This window comes from Phaseolus vulgaris, chromosome 3 (assembly GCF_000499845.2).
Source record: "Phaseolus vulgaris cultivar G19833 chromosome 3, P. vulgaris v2.0, whole genome shotgun sequence".
Taxonomy (NCBI): domain Eukaryota; kingdom Viridiplantae; phylum Streptophyta; class Magnoliopsida; order Fabales; family Fabaceae; genus Phaseolus; species Phaseolus vulgaris.
Window position 1 is genome coordinate 4,487,808 of NC_023757.2, and position 22,677 is coordinate 4,510,484.

The following is a 22,677-nucleotide window of genomic DNA, read 5'->3' on the forward strand; positions in this document are numbered from 1 at the left end:
TAAAAAAAGTGATAATCTCAACTTGTTTTTGCCACATCTTAAGATAAACATTTCAGGTGCTAGTTCCTGACCCTCAAGTGAAATTCTTTGCACAATTCAATTTCGCTCAAGGCTAGCTCCCTATATTCTAGTGAAATTTCTTGCACATTTTCCCTTAGCTGCCTCTTACTTCTTTTTCTGTAGGTCATGAAATTCAATTGACTCTTCTGAAAATTAATCATTTTGCAAATTGTAAGTGAGTACAACTCTCTAATGTCAATATTTGATTCAATTCATGTAACTTAAGTGTCTAAAACAAGTAAATCTGACACTTATCAAAATATAAAGTGAATATTAGTTTGTATATTCAATTGATTTATGATTTTTTGTATGAAATTAAGGTCATATATTTGAGATAATATGTGAGTTGTTGTTTGGTTGTGTATTAAGTATGAATGTCTTTGTTGTGACAAAGATCCTCTAGCTTCACTAATCATCTAACTGACATAAACTAAGATATCAGGTGGTTAGAAGCTAATGAGGGAGTTCTTACAGACTGTGACTACCTGTAGATACACGAATTGAGTTGTAATGAATTTACCTTGATCATTTCTCCTAGATTTGCTTGTAAATCTAAGTCTTGAGTATTGAATAAGATATTAGTCTCTAGTATGACATATTTAATATTTCGCTTGTTGAATTTTGATTGTATAGATCCATGTGTGGTCTATATTAATGTTGTATGATTGGTATTTGAAGGAGATTAAATGGTTGTGATATGTTGATTGACATGTTTTTTTGTATATATACTTCTTAAAATTACAATTTATTTTAATAGCTTATCTTTGTATGTCTTGTTTGTTTTATGAATTGTGATGACTATATTAGTACATAAGTAGATACAAATGCAAAAGTACAGAAACATCTAGAATCAACATTTAAAATAAGAAAATATTATTATTTTTTATTAAATAGACTATGTTTGTATAATCATAAGTCCATCAATACACACACTTTCTCTAAGTAAAGGCGTTTTTCTTCATAAAAACCTTTATGTCTATAATTACTAATAGATTTCAACACCCAAGGGAATTTATTACTATAGAGTTATAATCATACGGGTTCATGACAATACACGGATCAAACATTAGAGTTCTGAAAGATTAATATCTTTCTTTCCTAGTATTTTGTGATCTTCATGTGTAGTCCTTCTGGTGCCAACACCCTTGGAAATTTCACAAGTTTCTTGTTTCCCTGTACTTCTTCCCATCTGAAAAAAAAATATAGTAAGAAGAGAAAATAATCAATTAATAAGATTGTAAAATTATGTGAACACTATAAAATGTTCTTACTAAGACATAAAAAAGGCCCACCATTAAAGGAGTGCTTAAAAGATCATTAGTAACAAAAAAAAAATGGGAGAAAATGAGATAACTAGTATATTCTATGATGAAAGCCTAATTTGAGTCAAGTGGTATACAATAATAGATCTCATAGTGAAAATTATACCATTTGACTGTCTATCTAGTAATCCTAAATTATGACAAAGATAAGACAATAGGAGCTACCATGAATACTTAGTTGAACAAAAATTCTAACATTGCAACTACAAGTGTTTGGCATCCTAAAGAGTCTAAATGTTTAAGAAGCTTTTTATTTATTTATTGTAGTTTTACTCGCGAACTAACAACCATGCACTTGTCCAATCCTTTGATTTGAATATCACTACAAGAAAATAATCAAATAGAAACCAATACTTAGAGACAAAATAATTAGTTGTAATAGTAACTAAATTAGATACATTTTAGAAACTAAAAAAAAAAGTTTCTAAATTAGTTTCTATTATTGTTAAATAGTTTCTATCAAAGTTTTAATTACCAATTATTTAGTTTTTAAATTTGGTAGAAAAACCTTGAATGCTAATTAGATACCAATTTAGAAATCATTTAATAATATAAATTAATTTAAAAATAAAAAATTTATTTAGTTTCTAAAATAGTCTTTAATTTAGTCACTATAGTAACTAATTATTTGTTATCTCTAAAATTGATTTCTATTTCATAATTTTCTTATAGTGTATACAATGACTCTAACCAATTTAACATTACATATTCAATGTATCATGAGCATAATTTACATGTTGTTGAGTAGACAATAGTAAATAAATGTTTTATGAGTTATATACAAACATAAATTTTGTTAGTCATTGATATTTTGAAGAGTTATGCACATGTATAACCAGTTTTTTTTTAGCAGATTGAAATATTCCTAAAATATTTCTAAAATATCTCACACTATTTATTTATTTTTATAAAAAAAATCAATGTTTAGAAGTAAGATAACAAAAATATCAAGAGTGAAAAAGATAAACAAATCTGTATTTATAAAATAATAATCTACCTGTATCTAGTCACAAAGTTGTGAATAAAAATACTGACTTTAAGCATGCCCCACTCCTTTCCAGGACACACCCTGCCTCCTGCTCCAAATAGCAGGTTGTGATTATGAGTCTCCAACCCTTTCTCCTGCATTGCATCATACATTTTATGTTCAATATCCTCTGTTTCTCATCATCATACACATAAGAAAATAAGAACTAGTTGTTTATCATCAAGCAACTTACCAGCCATCTCCTTGGATTAAAAGTAAGAGGTTCTTCATAGAGGATGGGATCATAGTTAGTCTCCCTTGTGTAAACATAAACCCTCCATCCCTTTGGAATCATATAACCTAAAAAGTGATAGCCATAGTTAATGTCATTACCTCAATGAATGTTTCTATATCAGAACAATTTACTGACATTTGAAAACATGTACCATTCAACTCTACATCATTAGCAGTCCTCCTCATCACTCCACTAACAACACTAGCCAATCTCATGGTCTCAAGTATCACCTGCACATACAAAACAAAAATAAATCACTTTTTTCTGAATTTGAAAATCTGATGGTGATCATGCAATTAACTCAAATTCTCCCAGGTGATCATCACTTAGTTCTACAACAGTTCATATATGGATAAAATGTCTACCGCACGAGTTTGACTCATATTCTTGTAATCATCCCAGTTGAGCCGTTCCCCAGGCAATTTCTTTTGCAAGATTGCAAAATGCTCATCCTGCAACAAATATTTGAAACTTAAACCATGATTCAGTTTTAATAGTGAAGAGCATGATGAGATGGAAATTAACACTGTGACTCACTCTTACTGCCTGTAGAAAGTTAGGGTTATCACATAGGTATTTGATAGCCATCATTGTAGTAGTGGATACTGTTTCATAACCTGAGTATAAAATTGTGATGATTTGCTCCATTATTTCTTCGTCATCTAGCTTGTATTTACCATCCTCGTTTCTCACAAGTTTTTCAAGAATGTCGTTATGAGTTGCTGAAGAAGCTCTTCTCTTGGCTATGAGCTCTCTTAGTATTGTAAGCACTTTTCCCCTAGCCTGTAACCAACAAAATGCTGCTACTTGAACTTCCAATGCAAGAGAAAGAAAAAGTAAGTTTGGATTGCAATCATAATTGTAGTTTTTATACCTTCATCCCTCGATAATATTGAGTTCCTGGAATATTAAATGGCAAGGATATTGTTGCTAGTGCCATTTTATCAAATATGGCTTTAAAAGATTCAAGGAAAGAGTTTGGCTCATCTTCTACCACAGCTTTCATGGAAATAATGAATGCCATCTGAAAAAAAAATAAATCTAAGAATACACACACTTATACGGTGAGTGTGTTTCATCTGTAGCTCAAACATTGAGACAAATACTGGACACGACATGAACACTTTGACACGTGTAATTTCTAAAATATAGAACACGGATACACAGATCTATATATTATATCATTGTAAATTATATAAAATGACAATCAAAATTTATGTGAATAAGTATGATTGATTTTTTCTTAGTGGCAGAAATATGTTCTCATGATTGGTTCAAAAGAATGTGTTCCTTGTTTTATAAACATAATAAAAAAAACTTATATAATAAGTTTTTTTAAAATTTTGTTGAAAATGTGCTAGAATTATCAAGAGACTCAAATAATATTTTTTGAATTTAACACATGTCGTACGAGTGTCATACACATGTCAATGTTGTGTTTGACATGAAAACATCATCTAAGAAACGTGTCCGAATTTCATTCATGCATTTGACCTTTTGATTCTTCCATTTATACTTCAACATGATTCAAAATAGAAATAATAATTCAATCTTTTCTAGAAAAAATGGATTTACCATTGGACCCAAGGGCATGCTTCGAAGGTTTAATCAACTCAGGAGTTATAAGACTGATACATACCTGAACAGTTTTTTCTTGAAGATCGATTATTTTACCATCCCAATTGTGGAGGAAAGAGCTCATGAACTCATCAACTTCTGGCAAAAGATGATCCTTAACAGCCATTGGACCAATGAGAGATAACAGTGACCCTCTAATTCTCTTGTGTACTGCACCATGAACCTCAGCAATGTTAGTCCCTAGGATCTTCCTCATGGAATCAGGGTAGCCAGGAACAAAGCCCTTTGCTTCATTCACGAGTACGTATCTATTGATGTCAGGATCCATGCTAACCACAATAGGAGACCCCAATGCATGTGTTTTGAAGAGACTTCCATGCCTGAATGCAAAGGAAACAATTTGTTTTCATCATTAGATGAAGTACAAGGAAACAAATAGGAGAAACATTATAGGATAGGATAAGTAATATTTGATCATAAATTAGAAAAATATGTAGAAATGCTCACCTTTTTTTAACATAATGTGAAAAAATATATTTCTTTTAAAAATTTCAAAATGTCGATATAATAAAATAATTAAATAACAACAAATTTTTAAAATAAAAAATAATTTTTTATTAACTAAGATAAATATTATTTTATAATTAAAATAATTATTAATATTTAAAATAATTTTATTATTAATAAAAAATTATAAATTGATTTTTGGATAAAACAATTTATCAAAATTTAACTAGTACTAACTAATATAGATTCTAAATTAGTTATTGTAAAAATTAATTTAAATTTTATTAAAATCGAACGTATTGAACCGATTAAAGATACTAGTTTAATATAACTAGTCATCCTTTAATTACTAGTTATTAAGTATATTTTTAAGGTTATATCTTGTGCGTTGCACAAATAAAAAAAACTAATTTAATATATAACGAATTAGTCCATAATTATAATAAAAGTTTATTTTATTATTAATTACTAAACAATATATATATACATTTCAGGTATTAAAATCTCGTGCGTTGCACAGATGAAAATATTAATTTGAATATATAATGAGTCATACTTTAATAGATATATTTAATATTTATTAAAATCTCAGGCGTTTCATAAAAGATACTAGTTTAATATATTACAACTAGTAATTTAATTATCTTAAATAAAAAAAATTTAAAAAAAAACTTTTCATTCTTACGTGTTTATTTTTTTCTTCTCAAAGAAAATTATTTTTGCTTAATTTTAATCTTTCTCAGAGATCTAGAAGACAGGAAGATGTTTTGTAAATGTCAAAAATCTATCCAAATAAGAGAATTTTTTATAAACAATGTATATACAAAAAAAAAACCTTAAAAGGCAAAATAGAAAAATTAATTAAGGGAATAAATCTATATGAAGGAGCAAAAGGGTATTGAAATCAAACAAAAAAGTTATAGAATTTAAGGATTTTTGTAGAACACCACCTTAATTTGCGTCCTTTCATGAAATCTGGTCCTTGTGTGAGAAATCTGAGAGTCTCTCCAACAAAAGGCCAACCCAATGAGCCTGGAGGCATTCCTTCCCTTGAATACCTTAAGTTGTTCCATTTCATCAATGCCAAGAATGCAGAAATGGTGAAAGCCAGGACATAATAAAACACTGTCAACATGATTAATTATCTTTTTCTCTGTTTGATGGAATGCTGCTTGTTGCATAGGATGAATGATATATATATTGCTAGCTATTATGATTAATTAATTAGTATTTCTGAGGTGGCAATCAAGTTTTGAAACAAAACAAAAACCAATTATGACACCAATTTGGAATATACAGATAAACATTAAATAAAACAGCCAAATTACATGCACATTAATTTAGTATTTATTACAATAGAGAGTTTTTTTTATATATATAGCATTACTAAGCAATTTGACATCTCAGTTAGGTTGACATCTCAATTAATAACAATCATCTGACATCACATAAAAAAAATATTATTAAAAAAAATACAAAAAAAAATCGGAAGATTATATCAAAATTCATATGTCAACAAAAGCGATATATATGTAGACTATACTTATTCATAAATCATTCTAAGAACATATTATATGGAAGCCTATTATACCAAGAAATGATTATTTATGAGTAAATCATAAATTAGTCAACTTATCAACACCACAATTCCTTCATGAAAATTGAGTAACTTTAAACCTGATTTTTCCACAGTAATTAAGACAAGTATTCATCGATTACGAAGCATCCACGAAACATTAGCCATAGCAGTAAACGCAACACAAACCAAGGCAGAATCACATTCAAGTCATACATTAGTAAGCCCCATCTTTTGAGCTTCGTTCGTAACATGTATATCTCCATAAAACTCAGCAACCATAACAGTATGAACTTCAAGAAATGCAAAGAAAACACCAATAAACTCCCCCATTCTCCAATGAAAAAGACCTCCACAAGAAGCAAGATCAGGATATCCCCTAGCAGCCCCATCAATGTTATTTTTAACCCACTCTAGTGAAGGAAACTCCCATATAACAGGAAGAGGATGGAGAACTTTGCCAGTACAAGTATTACTACTAAAAAACTTAATCACTTTGAAATCCAACATATCATTCTTCATTAAATTAGAGGAATTTCTCACTACACAAGTTAAATCTTTGATTATCGAAATAGCCCTAGAAACATCAATTTTATCATGAAATCTAGAATAATTCCTCATATGCCATATCATCCAAATAGAAAAAGTTATCACAACAAGCTCAATCAATTTAACAAAAAGACTACCATCACTCTTAATAAAAGAAAGAAGATCATCCTTATTAGATAAAAGAGAAATAAAAAAAATCTTCCGAACTCAACTCCAAATATGCAAAGCATTAGAACATTCAAAAAATAAATGTCGAATAGATTCTTGGTGCTTTTTACAAAACGTACACATAGAACATATATCCAAACTGTCATTCTAAATATGTTAATCTTTAGGAAGTCGCGCATGAAAAACTTTCCAGAGTACTAGAGCCTTGGAAGGCAGAATATAATGAATTTACCCCAACCACAGGGAACTCTTGATCCAAAGAAAAAAGTCATAATCGATTTAAGAGTGGAACGACCAGATTCATCTAGAATCCAATTAAGAATATTTTGTTCCTCCCTAACCATAATATGATTAAAAAAATGAGGCATCTCTTGTAAAGATAAAGGAATATTTCAATCACAACCAGTCCAAAACTGAGATACTGAATTCGAAATTCTAACACCATCAGATAACCCTGCAATAATATTTTGCAATAATCTTAGTTAAACTTTAATAACATATAAATTTTGGATTTTTTTATTTGATTTAATTAAAAATTGTTTGATTTTTTGTCAATGGAATAACATGTGTTATGATAAAATCACTAAATAGAAACCAATTTTAAAGATAAAAATAATTAGTTACTATATTAACTAAATTATCTATTATTTTAAATACTAGAAAAATTATTGGTATTTAAAGTAATTTATATTATTAATAAAATTTATAATCTAATTTTTAAATTGGTATCTAATTTGCTACCAAGATTTTAGCTACTAACTTTAGAATATAAATTAATTGGTAGCTAATTAGATACTAATTTAAAAATTACTTTATAAATTTTATTAATAATAGATATAAAAAAATTTTAGTCTCTAAATTAATATCAAATTTAATTAATAAAATAACTAATTATTTTTTATCTCTAAAATTAATTTTTATTTAATAATTTTGTTACAGCGATAATTAATTAATTAACTCACGTCTTACAACTAAATAGAAGTAACATTTACATATTACACCGAAAACCAAATAATATGATACTTTAAAAAAATTTGAAAATAAATATTTTTAAACACTAAATGGCATGAAAATATTTTTAATAAATATCCAATTAAAAATATCCAAATTTATTAAATACTTACAAATTAATTAAACATTTATTATATTTAATATGTACATAACATTAATCAATATAATCATAATAATATTAAATGATAAGTAATTATTAGGTATAATTACATTTGTTTGTCTCTATATTAAGGTTCAATAGTAAATTAGTTATAAAGATTTTTTCTTAAAAATCAATTTGATTTTTTTTAAAAAGTATGCAAGTTGTCATTTAGGTTAAATTTGCATAAACAAAATTAACTCACACTGATGTGGCACATAATATGATAAATTGAAAGAATATTTTCTGTTTTATTCAATCTGTCTTTCATCTATAGCAATGATACATATATATAACCATAGCATTAGAACCGTACAGAACCGTACAAACAAATTCTTTTTCTAACATAACATTTGTAATTAAAACTAATTATAGACCCATTAATAGTGATTATATTCCTATAATTAAGTCTAATTATAGACTCATTAATAGTGGTTATATTCCTGTAATTAAGTCTAATAATGATTTTGTCCGGTAATATCCCCTCAAGTTGGAGCATGTAAGTCTTGAATGCCCAACTTGACCAAGATGGCTCCAAACTTTTTAGCACCGAGAGCTTTGGTGAAAAGGTCAGCTAGTTGTGTATGTGTGGGCACATAGGATGGAAGAAGGCGCTTGTGAATGATTTCATCTCGAACAAGGTGGCAGTCAACTTCAATGTGTTTGGTGCGTTCGTGGAAGACCGGGTTTTTAGCAATGTGAAGTGCTGCTTGACTATCACAATAAAGACGAATTGGGTCAGGATGAGGAACATGTAGAGAAGCGAGAATGTCTTTAATCCACTTTAATTCTCGGGTGGTCTTAGCCATTGATCGATATTCAGCCTCAGCAGAGGAGGCAGAAACCGTTTGTTGTTTCTGGGTTTTCCAAGAGATTGGGGAAGTGCCGAGTTGAATAAACCATCCGGTGAGAGATTTCCGTGTCAGTGGACAACTTGCCCAATCAGAATCACACCACCCAAAGAGTTGTAAGTTGTTCTCTCGAGGTAGGAGTATTCCTTGTCCAGGATGCCCCTTTAAATATCGAACAACACGAAGAGCAGCTTGCCAATGCTCGGAGCGTGGATTTTGCATAAATTGAGATAAAGCTTGGACACTGTAGGCAAGGTCAGGTCGAGTGAAACACAGATAAATTAACCTCCCAACAAGTCTACGATAAGTAGCCGGGTCAGAAAGAAAAGAACCAGTAGCGGAGCTCAATTTGTGATTTTCTTCACATGGTGTAGTGGCGGGCTTCGCACCCAACAATCCGACTTCAGTAATGATATCTAAGGCATATTTTCTCTGACAAAGGAAGATTCCGTTGGGGGAGTGAGCAACTTCAACCCCTAGGAAGTACTTGAGGCGGCCTAAATCTTTCATATGAAAGCATTGATTTAAGTAGCCTTTAAAACATTGGATGGCAGTACCATTATTCCCTGCAATCACAAGATCATCAACGTAGACTAGCACAACCAACTGTATGTCATTATTATTGAGAGTAAACAAGGAATGATCCTTCGGGGATTGTTGGAAGCCGTAACGAGTGAGAGAAGAAGATAGTTTAGCAAACCAACACCTGAGGGCCTGTCGAAGGCCATATAGAGACTTTTGAAGCTTGCACACTGCCCCTGGTTGAGATTCTTGGAAGCCAGGAGGGAGTTTCATATAAACCTCATCATCAAGATCACCATGGAGAAACGCATTGTGAACGTCCATCTGATGAAGCTCCCAATCTTTTGCGGCTGCTACTGCTAGAGTTGTGCGAATGGTTACCGTCTTTACGACAGGAGAAAACGTCTCGTTGTAATCCAAACCCTCCACTTGATGATTGCCAAGAATTACCAATCGAGCCTTGAATCTTTCAATTGTTCCATCCGAGTTGTATTTGATTTTGTAGATCCATTTACACCCAAGTGCCTTCTTTCCAGGAGGGAGAGCGGTCAGTTTCCAGGTGTCATTGAGTTCGAGAGCATGAATCTCCTGTGCCATAGCATCACGCCACCGGGGTTCTCGGACCGCTTGAGAAAAGAACAGGGGTTCCTGCTCGGTGTGTAAAGAGGCAAGAAAACTTTGATGATGTTTAGAAAAGGAATCACAATTCACAAAATCATGTATAGGATACGAAACACCTGAGGATTCTGTTGAAGGAGGTGACGGAACAGAGGGGCTTGACGGTATCGTGGTGGCTGCGACAAAATCGCGTAACCGTACGGAAGGCAGCTTCGCGCGATGCCCTCGCCCAAGGGGAACCGCGGCCGTCAGCGGTGGTGAAGAAACCGACGGCGCTGTCTCCGTCGGACGCGGCGGTGGATCCGCGGGTAGCGTCAAGGCTTCTATACACGGACCGGAGTCGTTGATAGTGTGGTCGAAGTCATCTGTGAGGGTAGCATCCTCCTTGGCTGGGATGGGAGATGCAATGGGTTGGTTGACGATGCATTCATCTAGGTTTGAGGAGGCAACTTCATGAAGAAAATGTGGGTCCGTTCCAGTTTCTAAAGAGTTGGCAATAATTGGGTTTTGCAATGGTGGTGCAGTGTCCATCTTTTTGGCTTCAAAATATGGAAATTTATTTTCGAAAAAATGTACATCACAAGAGACAAAGAAAGTTTCTGTTTCCAAATCAAATAATTTTCATCCTTTTTGGCCATATGGATACCCGACAAACACACATTTTCGGCTACGACTATCAAATTTATCCCGCTGTCTATTTTGATTATGAGCATAACATAATGAACCAAATACTCGTAAGTGCGCGTAATTGGGTACACATCCATGGATCACTTCATAAGGGGTTTTTCCTTTTAGAATGGAGGATGGTGTGAGATTGATTAAGTAGCCTGCAGTCAAAACGCATTCCCCCCAAAATTTAATGGGAAGATTGCCTTGAAACCGTAATGACCGAGCAACATTCAGAATATGCCGATGCTTGCGTTCGACGCGTCCATTTTGTTGCGGGGTCCCGACACAGGAAGTTTGGTGAAGGATACCTTGTTGAATGAAATATTGTTTTAGACACATGAATTCGGTTCCATTGTCAGAGTGAACCATTTTAACACATTTGTTGTATTGCCTCTCAACGAGTGTGAAATTTTTTTTCAAAGTCACTGATACCTCTGTTTTTTCTTTTAACAAATAGATTCCAACTGCCCGTGAACAATCATCCACAATTGTCAAAAAATATGAAGCACCACAGGATGAAGGAGTTTTATAAGGACCCCATAAGTCACAATGAATTAAATCAAAAATATTCAAAGCTTGATGCGCACTTAAGAAAAACTTATCTCTCGTTTGTTTCGATTTTTCACAAACTTCACAAACTTTATTCAACTCATCACGAGTACATTTCCCACTTATATCAGGAAGCATTTGCACAATCTTAAATGACGGATGTCCTAATCTTTGGTGCCAAAGTGCTAGTTGATTTTCCATCTTGACATGACATGCTTGAGTCTTCCGTACCCCACGATACCAATAAAGCCCATCTTTCCGTTCACCTGCTCCAATCAGCGTCCTCGAAGTGCGATCCTGTATAATACACAATTTATCAGTGAATGTTACAACACAATTTTCTTCATCCGTCAATTGAGGTACTGAAAGTAAATTGCATTTTAATTTGGGAACATAAAGGACATTTTTCAATTCAAGTCCTTCTTCAAGAGTCACTGTTCCCTGTTCGTAAGCTAGAACACGTTCACCATCGGGTAACCCTACGGGGCACCCTTGTATAGTTTCCTTTTCACTCAAATTTTCCAGTGACCCGGTCATATGGTTTGATGCCCCACTGTCAATAATCCACAAATCCCAAATGCTCTTACCAGTCATTTTCTCTGATTCATTTGATTTTTGTTTGCTGATCATATCAACCAGTACCTTCCATTGTTCATTGGTCAGACCTGCCATCTCAAGTTTCTTGTCGTCATTGTTGGCTTGACTGTTGCTTCCACTAGCGTGTGCCACATTTGCACGTGTCGGGTTACCTTTGTTTCGCATCCCTTAGCGTCCCCTGCCGTTCCATTTGCCTTCACTTTTTGGTCTGTCACCCCACCATTCGGGATATCCGATCAATTGAAAGCATCCCTTCATGTCGTGACCATTTTTACCGCAATGACTGCACGTCATTAATTTTTCTACCATATCTCCACGCCCTTTTTCTTTGTAGTTGGCCTGCATCGCAAGACCCACGACCAACCCCCTTTCTTCCGTTGATTTGGCCATCATTCTCACTCTTTCTTCTTGTACCAACATAGCATATACGCGGTTCAGAGACGGCAATGGGTCTGAGGCCAGAATGTTTGATCTTACTGTCCCGTAGCTTGCGTCATCCAACCCCATAAGGAGTTGATGAACCTTCTCCTCCTCCCTTCGTTTTTCCAACTGAGCACCAATCTCACACTTGCATCCACCACACGTACAAGATGGAATTTTGTCACTGTTAGCAAGCTCATCCCAAAGGACCTTCAATTTTCCAAAGTAAGTTGCCAACACCATTCCCTCCTGCTTGCATCTTGACAAGTCCGACCTTAGTTGTTGAATTCTAGGTCCATTCACGACCGAGAATCTTTCTTTAATGTCTTCCCACAAGTTATGTGCAGTCTCAGCATATGCTACTGTGGATCGTAAGCTTGGTTCAATGGTGTTTAGAATCCAAGAGACAATCATGGACTGCACGGTCCACCAATCTTCAAGGTCGGGTGCCTCATCCTCTGGTTGGATATGTGTTCCATCAATGAAGCCCCATTTTCTCCGGGCACGAAGCGAGATCTTTACTGCTCTTGCCCATTCGTCATAATTTTCTCCGCGCAATTGGACTTGCGTGATTATGTTTCCGGGATTGTCACTCGCGTTGAGATCATATGGCGAGTAGGTCTTCTTAGCACCTCCTCCTTCGTGCTCTGCTTTGTTGGCATTATTCTTTTCTGGTGCATCTGCCATGGTTGTGCACCGTTGCCTTTGCTTTGTGTTTGTCGGGTAGAGTTTTGTGCTCTGATACCATGAAAGAATATTTTCTGTTTTATTCAATCTGTCTTTCATCTATAGCAATGATACATATATATAACCATAGCATTAGAACCGTACAGAACCGTACAGATTCTTTTTCTAACATAACATCTGTAATTAAGACTAATTATAGACCCATTAATAGTGATTATATTCCTATAATTAAGTCTAATTATAGACTCATTAATAGTGATTATATTCTTGTAATTAAGTCTAATTAAGTCTAATAATGATTTTGTCCGGTAATATAAATTTATGCAAACATGAACTCCACGTGTAATCCAACACAAAAGTCACGTGGTTGTGAGAGAGGGGAAAATCACTTCGACCCACTTCCAACTTCAAAACTTAAATCCTAGTTCACTGTCTTTCTTTTGGGTCTTCAACAATGTCAGTGATGTTGCAAAGGAAGGCACAAAAACTTCGCAAGGGAAGCCACAATTGGTGAGTAACAATAATGCTTGCACCCAACGTCGTTTGCACCACCCTTGGCCCTCGCAGCATGAACAAACTTATGGACAATGATAAGGAAATTGTCACCATCTCCAACGATGGCACCACCATCATGAAACTCCTCATCATACCAAGCTTGTTCACAAAATTTTGAAAGGGAACCCGTTGTAGGGTTTTCGTAAACATGACTGCTAGTTGATCAGAAGATTGAATAGGTAGGAGATGTAGGAGTTTGTCCTGTATTTCTCATGAATCACTTGGCAATGAATGTCGATGTGTTTCATTCTTTCATGAAAACTAGGATTATGAGCTATGTGGCGATCTGATTGATTATCACAATAGAGAGTAGCAGGATCAGAGGTTTGTATATGAAGGTCACGAAGTATATAGTTGATCCATTGTAGTTCACAAGCAGTAGTCGTGAGCGCTCTGTATTCTGCCTTAGAAGAAGACCGAGAAACAGTGTGTTGTTTCTTTGTTTTCCAGGAAATAAGAGAGTAGCCTAGGAAAATGCAATAACCGGTCTAGAACGTCTTGTGTTAGGACAAGATGCCCAATCCGAGTCATTAAAGGCCTTAATGTGAACTTCATATTCACTGTTAAAAAATAACCTATGCACAAAATTAGCTTTGATGTAGTGTAGAATATGTTGCACAACTTGTTGATGATGAACTGTAGGTTCTTGAACAAATTAACTAAGGAGTTGGACAACAAAGGTTATATCGAGTCTAGTGTTGGTGAGATATAGGAGTTTGTCAATTAGTCTTTTATAGGGATTAGGATTTTGAAGTTTATTTGTAGTTTCAAACAAAAATTCAGTGTTACATAAGAGGAGTAAAACACGGTTTACTTCCTAGCATTCCATTTTCTTTCAAAATGTCAAGGGCGTATTTCCTTTGACATAAATGAATTCCTTTCTTAGATCTGGCGACTTCAAGACCCAATAAGTATTTTAGTTCACCAAAATCTTTCTCATTCTTATGCAAGTCCCTGAGAGGGCTTAATTGGACCATGATTTATGTTTATTTTTGTTTCTTTTTTGTTTATTTCAATATATATATTCATCAATTTCCAATCCGGAATGCAAAAAAATAAATGCGTATTTCCCATTCCGTAAAATTACCGAATTGCATTGTCCGGAAGAAGAAAGAGTAATGTGGATTTTATGTGTATTTTGGGGTTTTTAAAAAATAGTAGGGATATTATTGTCTTTGCATTACATTGTGGGGGTGCAGGAAGAAAAATGTAGGGTGCAAGAAGAAACTGCCAACCCAAAAATATGTTGGCCCAAATAAGTTTATGACCCAAATATTTGACAGCAGCCACATAAATTTTTCTTAGGCTTCTTACCCCTACAATTTTCTAAATCCCAAAACTAGCCTTGATCTTTTATTTGAAAATGGGCATCGTGATTACTGAAAATCGGGATCTGGGAGTGTGCTACGGATTCATCAATCCATAATTGAATCATTTTTTCTCTCCATATGAGGGGGTGTTCTGGAAGAAAATTTTGTATAAATTATTGATTTCCATATGTTGAATCCGGTAGCCTACTTCTGTTATGGATTGGTGGATTCAGAATGTTTTTTTTTTAATTATGGATTTCTGAATCTGGAATGCATAATTTTGTTACGGATTGGTGGAATCGGAATGTTTTTTTTGAACAATGGATTTTTGAATGTGAAATGTATATTTTGAATTATGAATTGGTTGAAATTTTACCGGAAGTGCCAATCCAAAAATTTTCCAGATTTCATAATCCAGAATGCAAAAAAAATAAATACAGTTCAAGTGCATTTTAGGGTTTTTAAAAAATAATAGGGACAATTTAATCTTTGCATAACATTGTGGGTACATGAAGAAAAATGTAAGAGTGTAGGAAGAAACTGCCTTCTTCTTATGACGTTAAACTATGGTCCAACTACTAACGTCTATGCTCGTGGGCTCACAAATGAAACCATGCAGTAAAATTAAATTGGCTTCTTCTTCCTGCACCCCTACATTTTTCTTCCTGCACCCCTACAATTTTCTAAATCCCGAAATTGACTTTAATGTTTTATTTGAAAAAGGACACCGTAGTTACCGGAAATAGGGATCTGGGAGTGTGTTATGGATTCATCAATCTGGAACTGAGTATTTTATTTTCCAGATGAGGGGGTGTTTCAGAAGCAATTTTTGCATAAATTATTGATTTTTGGATTGCTGAATCCGGAAGCCTAATTCTGTTACGGATTCGTGGATCTAGAATGCATTTTTTTGAATTATAGATTTCTGAATCTGGAATGCATATTTCTGTTATGGATTGGTAGATCTAGAATGCTTTTTTTGAATGATGGATTTTTGAATGTGAAAAGCATATTTTGAATTACAAATTGGTGGATCCGAAATTTTATCGGAAGTGTCAATCCAAAATTTTTCTGGATTTCATAATCCATAATGCAAAAAAATAAATACAGTTCAAGTGCATTTTAGGGTTTTTAAAAAATAATTGAGATAATTTAGTCTTTGCATAACATTGTGGGGATATAAGAAGAAAAATGTAGGTCTGCAGAAAGAAACTGCTAATTAAATTTCACACACCAACCCACCAATAATCTCCGATACACCAAAATTAGTTGTCACTCTGGACCTTCATTACCATTGATGGCAACTAACGTTGACAACTAATTTGAATAACACACGTGGGTCCACCGAATTCCAAATTCAGTGGCAAAATCTTTGTTTGTTACAATTTGTTCAATTCAAAATTCTCCACTCTGCTCTCCAATTTGCAAAATTCTCACCCACTCCAGTCAATAATAGTAAGTGTAACATCCTCAATTTTTTAATATTTACAATATTTTATTAAAAAAATATTATACTTTTTTTATAAGGACTCTAAATTGTACATACACTAAAAAGACTATAACAACTAAAAAAAATCACTAATAATTCTTCAACTCAATGCTTAGGGTCATTACCTCCATTACTTAACTTCTCCTCCATATAAAAACACGATCATAACAGTTTTTTTTTTTTTTAAAAGTAACCACAAATAAAAAATTCACAAACACCTCTTGATTTATTTTCTGTGTCATTGTTTATGAATTATTTTTTAAAAGAATTTAAAAAAGGAATTTTGGAGAAGATGATAATGAAACTAAATTTAAAGAAAATTGTTAATTTGAGAATTTAAAAACAAAAAAAAAATTAAAAAGTTTTAATCTAAGTGAAAATTTGAAAAGAAAAATTCTAAAAGTTCAAATTAATGGAATTTTTAACTAATTTGGATTAATATAATCGTGTCACATGTCTTATAATTTTTAATTTAATGTATTTTCGTGTTTGTGTGTCTTATGTCTATGCTTCATCGTGGTGCCAGGTGGATTAAAAGCAATAACAACTACAATTTTGTGTTTGTTGGTGTCAACATTCTTGACAAAAAGCTGATAAACATTGTAACTTTATAATCTAAAATTGGAACAAGAGGGGAATTAAATTAAAGGGCTTTGAACTACATGTGAGCCTGAAGTGGGCTGTTTCTTCCTGCACTTCCATACCTTCTTTTTTCACCTCCATAAATTTTTAAATTTCTAAAAATGTTTTTTTATAAAATTCTGGATTACATAATTCAGAAGTCATTTTTCAAATTTGTAATTAGCTTCCGGATTATATAATTCGGAATTTTTTTTAGATACATAATTACTTTCTGAATTACATAATCTGGAATTCTTATATAACTTCTGGGTTATGCAATCTGAAAGTCTTATATAGCTTTTGGATTATGTAATCCGAAAGTTTTTTTTAAATGAGTTAGTTAGTTATTTGAGTTTAAAAGAAAAATTAAATAATAAAATTTTATGTGCATAAATAATAATTTAAAAATAAAATAGAAAATCTCTTTATTACTACTAGTAAAAATACATTCTTAGCGCATGTATATTTACTTCTTTTTTTCTTATAGTAATAAAATATATCAAATATTAAATAAATTTATAATAATTATTAAAATAAAAAATATTATTAAATTTATAAATATATATTTATAAAAGTAATTATAAAATAAATAATTTTATCATAGCTAATTTTTTTTTTATTGTGGATAGTTAAATTGAATTTAAAGAACAGTTACCTAAAGAATAAAATAGGAAGAATTTATATACAATATATAAATATTATAATATTTATTAAAATAAAAGTTATTATAAAAATTATAAAATAAATATTTTTTGTTAATTTTAAAACTTTAAATTATATAGTATTCGAGAAAATTTAGTTTTTATTATAATAATAAACTTAATAAACTAAATTATTTTAATAAAGAAAAAAATTATTAAAAAAGTAGTTATAAAACAGTTATAGAAATATTTTTTTATTAATCTATAACATTAATAAATTTTACTTTTTCTATATATAAATTCTTATCGTTTTATTCTTTGACTAACCCTTATTTTATATTAAAAAATTATTCATAATAAAAAAATACCAACAAAATAAATAAAAGTAATCCAAAAAATTATAAACATTATTTATATTTATTTTTATAATTATATGATATAAGTTTTTATAATAATTATCTATACTATTATTTAGTAACTTTGTGCATCTTTTAATTCTCTAATAAAAAATAATTTATTTATTTAGTAAAATAAATAATCAAATAATTTTTTATTTTATTTTAAATAGTTAAATAACTCTTTTTTAAATATCAATTATATATTTTTTAATACTGTGTTTTAGAAGTTTTTATAATGTTATTAAAGAAGAAGATATAGTTCTATGTGAGTGTTGGGAATTCTAGTCTTCGGTCCCTTCCCTCTTCCTCCTTCTTCCTAACATCCTAGATTCCCTCCCAACCAAATTTAACATGCCAACCATCACCAATTTCTACTCCATTCAAGATTTATCCCACCACAACACCAAAGATGATTGCTGGATCCTGGTCCATGGAAAGGTATCACTTTTTCCACCAATAACTCTTTCTCTATCTAATCCCTATATGGGTTTTCTCTTCTTGCTTTCATGCCTTTTATTTTATATAAAAACTGTGTATTTGTGCTCATCCCTCTCATAATTTCTGTTTTCTTTTCTTTAGGATTGTTTGACCTCTAGGATTTTTTGTTGCTCTTGATTTGATTTATGCCCAATGATGTTGTTCGGAATATATAATTTAAGGTTTTGAACATTTTGGTTGTTTTTCCTGTATAATTGAACTAATGAAATGCAGGATCTACTAACTATACTTCTCTATCATCTTGTTCTCAGCGGGACCTTACATACCTTTTTTTTGGAGAATACCTAATATCTTATGTTTTAGTTTTCTTCCCACACTTTTGAAATCTGTGACATTGTTTTTCCTGATTCACCACATTTTATAGGACAGTAGAAATGGATAAATCAGTTACCCTTTTTCTTTGAATAAAGAAAGAATTAAAAGTTGTGGTTAACATGTAATGAACTTTTAATATTAGTGAGGCACCTATACTCACACAAACTTTTAAGCTGATTTTTTTTTACATATATTAGACAATATTTCTCATGTTTTTAATCTTTATTGTTCTTGTAAAAGACATTGTTTCCTTTCAATCTTCATCTTACTTGATTCAACTGGAAGTAAATGAATTGAAGTTGTGTTTCTGAATCTGCTTATACCGGACATGGGTTTACCTGGCTATAATGTGGTCCTGCTATTCTTCCTTGACATCTTTGGTCAACCTTGCCATAGATATGTTTATGCAGTTTCAGAGACTGACTTCGTGTTGGCAACTGCATCTCTTGGAAATTATTTTTTCTATTAAATGTCTCTTCTCAAAGAATGTAATACGAACTAAAGAAAAAGGGAATGCCTCTACTTTTCACACAAACACATTTTCATGAACTTCATGATACCAGGAAGCTTTACATAGTGTGGCAAACATATAACTGGTAGCTAAATGTAGAATCATGGCATGAATAACACATTATTTGTTCTAAATAGGTCTTCCAATATGAAAAAATTAATTTCAAATAGATTCAGTTGCCAACAGGTAGTTTTATGAAATTATATTACATGTGGAGCTCGTCGAAATGTGTGAGTGTGAAAAGTAGATGCATTCTTTTTTATTAGCTCGTATTCTCTTCTTTGAGGCGAGACATTTTGATCATGATGTTTTTCTAAAGTCTTGTTTCAATCATCATCATCAGTACATAAACTTGTTATGTGGAAAATGATTGTTATATCATTTTCTTTTATTTATTTTTATAAAGCATGACTTACCTGCTCCTAGTAAGTTCTTCCACCTTTAGATACTGATGCTTCATCATGTGTACAGTTAATAAGTAGTGTTTGGAAGCATTTTGCTGACATAAATGTGTTCTGTTCTGCACAGTTTTCAAGATAATATTTTGTACTTAGACCGGTCAAAGTGTTTTCTCTGTGTGTGTGGGGAGTCAGTCAGTTGAATAAAATGTAAAAGTTGATTCTTAATTGTGCCTTTTCCCCATATCTAAATAAGGAATTCTGAAGTTCTGATGTTTAAGTTTGCGGGGTGTTATTCTACAAGTGTTATTATGCTTGTAATTTTATTGTTCTCTGTTTGAAATGGTTGTAGTACTTGACCTAAGATATTTAGTACAAATAAGGTTGTCTAACTGAAGAGTTTAAACCCAAGAGCCTTTGTAGACTTGGCTCAAAATCATTAGAGTTTACCTAATATAAAAATACTATTGAAAACATATAAATTATATTTGTATATAAACATTAGAGTTAAATGGTTATGCACTTAAAAAGTTGAGAAATAAGAACAATTGTTTTTCCATTTGATGTTGATGGATAACTAAAGGGAATAATGTCGATCTTATGGCAACATTCTGAATTTTTTGAAAGTTCAAGTAGTCCAACTTCAAATACTTTTGAGATTGATAGTTTGGCTCTTGATGCTAATCTTAAAATGCTTTATTTGAGGAAGAACTTGATTGATATGATCCTGGGTCACGAGGAACACACAAGGAGGAGAAACTACAAGAAGCGTGACCAAGGTACAAGAAAGGGAGAGGAGAGTCCAAGCTATCAAGGAGGCTTCTTGGGGAGTGTTGACTTGGAGCAAGTCTAAGGAGTTGGAGGAAGGGCTTCATCAAGCCAACAAATTAATAAGGAGTCCTAGAAATAATAAAGATAGTTTAGAACGAGTTAATCCTACCTTGTATTCATGTTATAGCATCATTTGGGGTTAATTCTTTATAGGTTGTATTCTAAGAACCCTATTTGGTTTTAGATTAACCAAAACCTAAGTTAGGATAGGAAGTGTGCCATATGCTTTACAATTAGGCTAAGCTCTGGGAACCAAGTCATTTTTTAACACAACTTGGAAGATAAATGAAATTGAGTGTTTGTTTGTGAAGAGTGTGAATCTTCTTCTACTTAAAAGCTCTATCTTAGGTGTATCATATCTTAAGTGGTTACTCTCCTTTCTCTTTGCCTAATCTTGGTGAGTCATATCCAAGTAGGAAGAGTGTGCAACTATTCCATGTTCCTCCAAGAACTCCAAGATTGGAGTTCTAATTGAACCTACATGTATCTTTCCTTTCCTTTTCCATTTTTGGTTTCTATTATTTCTTTTTCTCTTCTTTGAACCTTGATTGTTCAAACCATTCTTAACCTACCGCAACCAAGAACCAATCACTTCTAAGCCAAGAAACCCACCTCGTGCCCTAGTAAAAACATCACCAATCCAATTAAGCTTTCAAGAACAAAGCCAAGAACCAGCAACCCTTAAACGTAGCTTGCAACCAATCCATATTTCATCCACCTAAAGGCATCTATAAATCAAACCAAAACCACATACACCTTACCCTAGGTATCCACAACCTAACCCATCAAAGCTACATTCCAACACACCAAGGACATCAAAACCCATCAACTAGCTTCCACAAACATTAGCCTTCTTTAACCTCCAAGATCTCTTTTAAAACTTGAGCAAGAACCATACATAGCAAACCATACCAATTCAACTTTAATCCCTTTCCTCTAGTCAATCATAGCTTGACTGAACCATAACCAAGCCATAAAATACTCAAATCCAACCTAGAGCAAATTTTACCACTTCTTTGTTTCCTTGGAACATGAGTTGATGGTCCTCCATTTAAAGCAAACCGCCAAATGTTTCAATCATTGATGGTACTTACGATATTATTAGAGGATTGTAAATGTTTAGATTTTATAAACTTATATTATAGTGGTATGGTTTATTTTAAATCTTTCCCTATTGGTTTGCTATATTCTTTTCTAGCCGCAAGCTGTTGACCCAACTTATTCAAACCCCATTGGAAACCAGCTTCTGTTATTCTCAATCCAAACAGTTCAATTAAGGTTTTTGAATCCAAAATTCAACCTCATGATTATTGTAGCTGCTTGAAGCTTCCAAATGCTCTCCACAAATGTCTTTTCTAATTTTTCCATTTGTTGTTCTATTTGTTGACCTGTTTTGTCATTTGCCAATGCAGGTATACGACGTGACACAATATTTGGATGATCACCCTGGTGGAGACGATGTAATCCTTGCTGCAACAGGTACCTTCCTCTGCTTCCTATATTCTTCATTACACTAAGGACTGCATGCAAAACTAAATATGAAAAAATTCATCCAATGTCAGTATTCAAATCTAAATGCACCTTTACTTTAATGAAGGGAACGATGCAACAGAAGAATTTGAAGATGCTGGCCACAGCAAAAGTGCCAGAGAACTTATGGAGCAGTATTGCATTGGTGAGCTCGACCCATCACCTCCAATTTCCACCAATTCTGAAAAGTTCATGCAGCTGACAAAGCAATATTGGGCTGTTCCTGTAACCGCTGTTGGTATCTCTCTGGTAGTTGGTTTCTTATACTTGCGTAAGAAGTAGCATTACACAAAGTCTGCAATTCAATTTTTGTAAACGTTGCAATCAAAATACATCATTGCAACAAATTTTGTTTTGTATTCCTTTGAGGGATAGATGTCATTAGAAAAGACTGGCTTATTTCAATATAGTAATAATTGATTATATGCATAAACATTAAAGGATTGGCCAAGAACAGATTATAAAACATTCTCTCTTTCAGATTTGTTGATTAAA

The 22,677-nt window shown here is 32.5% G+C and overlaps 2 protein-coding genes across 2 annotated transcripts; one reads left to right on the forward strand and one right to left on the reverse strand.

Moving 5' to 3' along the window:
• Positions 1-920: 920 nt before the first annotated feature.
• LOC137805771 (cytochrome P450 85A-like) lies at positions 921-5,899 on the reverse strand. The gene is made up of 9 exons (XM_068605696.1): positions 5,680-5,899; positions 4,284-4,602; positions 3,519-3,668; positions 3,182-3,427; positions 3,010-3,096; positions 2,796-2,874; positions 2,603-2,709; positions 2,380-2,504; positions 921-1,249 (listed from the first exon to the last, which is right to left on the reverse strand). The coding sequence occupies exons 1-9, from the start codon at positions 5,862-5,864 to the stop codon at positions 1,159-1,161; spliced, it is 1,389 nt and encodes a 462-aa protein (XP_068461797.1). The 5' UTR covers positions 5,865-5,899; the 3' UTR covers positions 921-1,158.
• A 12,454-nt stretch (positions 5,900-18,353) lies between these two features.
• On the forward strand, positions 18,354-22,677 carry LOC137806355 (cytochrome b5). The gene is made up of 3 exons (XM_068606406.1): positions 18,354-18,537; positions 22,065-22,131; positions 22,250-22,677. Exons 1-3 carry the CDS (start codon positions 18,451-18,453, stop codon positions 22,462-22,464), a joined length of 369 nt encoding a protein of 122 aa, XP_068462507.1. The 5' UTR covers positions 18,354-18,450; the 3' UTR covers positions 22,465-22,677.

Bases quoted from the DNA above. Each gene is read 5' to 3' on its own strand.
- LOC137806355 (XM_068606406.1), top strand. From the start codon at position 18,451: ATGCCAACCATCACCAATTTCTACTCCATTCAAGATTTATCCCACCAC. The intron at 18,538-22,064 runs GTATCACTTTTT...TTGCCAATGCAG, and splicing joins GGATCCTGGTCCATGGAAAG to GTATACGACGTGACACAATA. The intron at 22,132-22,249 runs GTACCTTCCTCT...ACTTTAATGAAG, and splicing joins TGTAATCCTTGCTGCAACAG to GGAACGATGCAACAGAAGAA.
- LOC137805771 (XM_068605696.1), bottom strand. From the start codon at position 5,864: ATGTTGACAGTGTTTTATTATGTCCTGGCTTTCACCATTTCTGCATTC. The intron at 2,875-3,009 runs GTAGACATTTTA...TTGTATGTGCAG, and splicing joins ATATGAGTCAAACTCGTGCG to GTGATACTTGAGACCATGAG. The intron at 2,710-2,795 runs GTACATGTTTTC...ATCACTTTTTAG, and splicing joins TAATGATGTAGAGTTGAATG to GTTATATGATTCCAAAGGGA.